The sequence below is a fragment of the Cyprinodon variegatus genome, unplaced genomic scaffold (genome assembly GCF_000732505.1).
Source record: "Cyprinodon variegatus isolate N-32 unplaced genomic scaffold, C_variegatus-1.0 Scaffold11, whole genome shotgun sequence".
NCBI lineage: Eukaryota > Metazoa > Chordata > Actinopteri > Cyprinodontiformes > Cyprinodontidae > Cyprinodon > Cyprinodon variegatus.
The window spans coordinates 1,083,397-1,088,239 of NW_015150464.1; the positions used below are offsets into that span (position 1 = coordinate 1,083,397).

A 4,843-nucleotide genomic window follows, 5' to 3' on the forward strand; every position below is an offset into this window, starting at 1 on the left:
GTAAAATATGTGAATCAGGAAATTGTCTATAAACCAAACTGAATGATTGTTGTTCTCTACTTCAAAAAACTATTTACATTTTAAAATAGAACAATGTACTATTTTTTATATATATATATATATATATATATTTTTTTTTTTCATTTAAAAATTCAATGTATAACATGGATGCATAAAAACCTGATTTTATTTCAGTGTTAAATTCAGTTTAAAGTAACAGATTATAATTAAAAATGTCTCTGGACCTTTACTGGTTGATGATTTTCTTTATTCAGACCCCGCTGGTTTTTAATTGGTTACCCCTGACCTGGAGAAATTGTGCAAAGAGAAATGGTCAAAGATCTCTTTTGTACTCTGCTCCAACATTGTAAAATGTTACAGAGGAAAACGATCTGCTTCTAATTAAACAACTTTTATTGGATTCGTTTTTATATTTCTGTTATTTGATTAGGTACAATGTAAAGGAAAACATTTAATCAGTACTTTGCTTCTCAGCTCTTGCACATTTCCTGGAAAGGTAATCTTAAATTAGAAATGGTATTTGTGCAGAAAAAATTATGAAAGGTCATGTGGATGCTCATTTCATAATGTTATTGGTGTGAGAATTTTTCTGCAGTGCAAAATTAATTGATTTCATAGAATTTACTCATCTAGAGGGTTCTTCACCTGAGATGTGTTTGATGTAGAAAAGGAGAAGAGTAGTAATGCGTTCTGTTTCTTTGTAAAGGGATGCGTTACAAACGTAGAGGAGTGGACACAGACGGCCATGTAGCCAACTATGTGGAGACGGAGCAGCTGATCCACGTGCACAGTCACACTCTGTCCTTTGTGCAGACCCGAGGGTCTGTGCCGGTCTTCTGGAGCCAAGCAGGGTATCGCTACAACCCCCGGCCACGCATAGAGAAAGGTCAGTAGAAGTAAAACATCTAAACCAAGGAGATGCTGTTCTTTGAGGTTTCTGTTTAGCACAGGATTGGGATCCTTTGTGGGGAAAAAAAATGCTTCAGAAATCATGAATGCTCAGCAGGACCTTTGATGTCTTATAGCCCATGTTCTTTCATATGATCAAATGTTGCTCTCGTCCTGCAGGGGAGAAGGAGACGATGCCTTATTTTGCGGCTCACTTTGAGAAACAGCTGGAGCTTTACACCAAGCAGGTTGGTTTGGTTCACCAGGATGCAGACATGTCGGGGGTGGAATTGCACCTAGCTTTCAAAAGGAAAAAGAAAAAAAAAGGCTGGTTTGGATGGGGATATTATTATTATATTATCCCCTTAGGCATTTTTTTTAAATTATATTTATTGTCAGAAACATGGAAATGTGACAGGAAGAAGCATATGAAAGCACAGGAGCATGTCTTCGCCATCTTGACAGCCCGTTTCCTTATTTCAGGTCATCATCAACCTGGTGGATCAGAACGGGCGTGAGAAAATCATCGGCGACACGTATCTGAAGCAAGTCCTGCTGTACAACAACCCAAACCTCACTTACGTTTCCTTTGACTTCCACGAACACTGGTGAGAGAAGCGCCGCCGCATGAATGGGCTTTATTTTCGAACAGCACGCAGTCTTCACTTCTTCTTTATGCTTCTTACTTCCTGTTTCTCAGTCGTGGAATGAGGTTCGAGAACGTACAGATACTGACAGATGCCATTTCTGACATCATCACTGACATGAAGTGGGCCTGGTGAGTTTAATATTGATATTTGGCACCTTACCGTATAATAAATGGAGAACCATTCCTGATACTGCTTTAACAGGCAGTAGAGAGGAGAGGAACTCTTGACTTTCTCCCATATATAATATAGCAACACATTGAAACATAACTCCATCATAGGAATTCAAGTTTTCTGTTAAAGCAGAGAGAGGACACCACATTCTGCTCATAGATAAATATTTGTCTTGGTTTCTTTCATAAAATCTGGAGCAGTTCATTTTTACTTCTGGTATCTACGACAAAAAAAAAAAACAGAAACTGTAAATCTCCAGTAATGGCTGACAAAAATTTTATTTCAAATCAAATTAAAAAGGTTTTCAATGCATTTTTTTCTCTTTGTTAAAACTATGCCTGTTTTATTACCTACCGTATTTTCACGACCATAAGGCACACAGTACTAAAAGGCGCAGTCTCAGTTATGTGTGCCATTACTGTATTTAACACACACATAAGGCGCACCGGATTAAAGGGTGCGGGTTTTATATACAGGTACATGTCCTCTACTACGTTTAAATACCTCTACTGCGTATTTGAAAATAGAGCGGGAGCAAAACTGAGTATGATTGTGCTTTATTCATGTATTTATTACAAAGTATTAATCAAACCCATCAAAGTCATCATCCTCTGTTTCTGAATTAAACAGCTGCGCTAAATCAGACATGCCAATTTCCCCTTCTTCGCTGTCAGAGTCACTTTCCGTGGCGTGCGGCTCCTCGGAAATGATGCCGGCTTTTGCGAAAGCTCGAACAACAGAGCCAGCAGACACGTTAGTCCAAGCATCAACAATCCATCCGCAAACAGTGGCGTAACTTGCCCGGCGCTGCCTTCCGCTTTTCGTGAAGCTGCGGTCTCCGTCGGTCATCCATCGCTCCCACGCCGCTCGCAGCCTTACTTTGAACAGCCGGTTCACACCGATGTCGAGCGGTTGAAGTTCCTTTGTCAGACCTCCCGGAATAACAGAAAGCACGGCGTTCATTTGTTTCACCATGTTTTTCACATCGGCTGTGAGATGGGCACGCATGGAGTCACAGATTAACAGCGATGGTGATGCGTGGAAAAAAAAAACACCTGGTCTCCTTACATACACCTCCCTCAGCCACGCTTACATCATCTCCTCATCCATCCAGCCCTTTCATTCGCCTTAATAACGACTCCAGCTGGAAAAGTCTCTTTAGGCAAAGTCTTTCTCTTAAAAATCACCATAGGTGGCAGTTTCTGTCCATTTGCGTGGCAGCCAATCCACGCCCACACTTCACCCTTTAACGTTCTCATGGTGGTCTCAACAACGTCCGCAGTAACAACACACATAGGGCGCACCGCACTATAGGGCGCGCCGCACATTTTGAGGGAAAAAAGACGTTTATATGCGCCTTATAGTTGCGAAAATACGGTAGTATGAGTTAAACCAAGTATTCTGCTTTATCTTTGTTTCACCTGCTGCCAAGAAAAGGCGGGAATCCCCATAGCAACCAGGGGCTGCATTTACTGTTTCCCCCTGGCACTACATGGTTAATTTGAACAATTTGAACATTTCACTGTAAGGTTTTCCACATTCTTTACAGCATAGATTTTTAAAACTTTTCAACCTTTGATGCACAAAAAGGTACCAGTCGACCCAAAGTACTGGATTAGTACACAAACGCCTCTATATATCAATTAACCACAGCTGTAGTAATATTATAAACGGCATCAACAACTTAAGTAGCTGGTTTTGTTAATTTTTAAGTGATACTTTTCCAACTTTTAATCACAAATATTTCGTTTAATTTCTGAAGGGGATAATTCCTTCATAATAAAGTATGATAAAGGATTGAAACGCTTTATATCGGGTTAAAATATGGAATTATTTTATTTTCAAATTATAGTCAACAGAAACTGTTCAAATTAGTTGTATGTAATGTTGGATTATTATTAGAGAAATATCATTTATAGGCCTAGACTGTATTCAAAACTGAAAAAGCTCAGAACTTTGATTCTTATCAAAATAAAAGCTTGGTGTGATTATTGCAAAGGAATATTCTGACTGATTAGTCGAACAGAAGCAGTTCACAAGCAGGCTTCAAGTTAACATGAAATAAAAATCTAGACTTTATCTACACTTTATCTATGATGGTCAGCTACAGCTGGTTTTAAACTGTTTCACAAATAAAAGTTCATGATGATAACTAATTTCTGAGAAATCTGAGCTAAGAAATTAAGGCACGTTAGATGGTGGCCTTCAAAATAAAGCTCCCAGATGATTCCTGATGGAAATATTTTGGTCTTTTGGGTCTTAGATTTGGTAAAAAGGTGTTTCACTACCCCTTTGTGTCTCTAAATAACAACTTTAGTCCATATTTGGTCAATATATCACTGGGTTCTTTCCAATGGGTCATGATTTAGAAGGAACTGTAGCATCAACACTTCAGAGCAGTTTTACTAAATGTGATTATAGTCCAGCTGAGATTCTGTTTCTATGATGCTTTAGGTCTTTAACGTATTTCCATCTGTCAGGGTGGACCAAGCTGGAGTCATCTGCAAACAGGAGGGGATCTTCAGAGTCAACTGTATGGACTGTCTGGACAGAACCAACGTGGTCCAAGCCGCCATCGCCAGAGTGGTGATGGAGCAGCAGGTTAGGCACTTTTCTATGATTTAGCAGAACCTTTAAATCAGGCATCCCCAAAGTCGGTCCTCAAGCGCCGCAGTCCTGCAGGTTTTAGAGGTTTCTCTGCTCCAGCACAGCTGATTTACATTGATAGCTGATTAACAGGCTTTTGCTGAACTGCAATCATCAGAATCTGCTATGCTGAAGCAGAGAAACCTCTAAAACCTGCAGGACTGCGGCCCTCGAGGACCGACTTTGGGGATGCCTGCTTTAAAGGGACCCGTCATGCCCTTAAATATGTTTTTTTAGGAGTCTTGGAGTCTCTATGAGAACAGAAAAATTTAATTGAGGCCACGTCCACACGAAGTCAAAACGAACACGAAATGCTTATATTTTCCAGAACGTTTGTCGTAAAGACGGAGACGTAAAATAAATGTGATCGTCCACACGAATGCATGAAAACGCTGAAAAATGAATGCCAGGCCTGTAAGTGGCGCTGTGGTGCCAAAGCAAAAATAGGCGACGAAATGTTGGGCATG

The 4,843-nt window shown here is 40.0% G+C and overlaps 1 protein-coding gene across 2 annotated transcripts in view; it reads left to right on the plus strand.

Annotated features, from left to right (window-relative positions):
- Window positions 1-4,843, plus strand: part of inpp5f (inositol polyphosphate-5-phosphatase F) — a 33,227-nt gene that overhangs the window by 18,812 nt on the left and 9,572 nt on the right. For both annotated transcript variants that reach the window (XM_015381098.1, XM_015381088.1), the window contains exons 8-12: window positions 728-907; window positions 1,090-1,157; window positions 1,393-1,517; window positions 1,610-1,687; window positions 4,211-4,331. In XM_015381098.1, coding sequence (XP_015236584.1) covers window positions 728-907; window positions 1,090-1,157; window positions 1,393-1,517; window positions 1,610-1,687; window positions 4,211-4,331 — 572 coding nt within the window. The remainder of the gene's footprint in view (window positions 1-727; window positions 908-1,089; window positions 1,158-1,392; window positions 1,518-1,609; window positions 1,688-4,210; window positions 4,332-4,843) is intronic.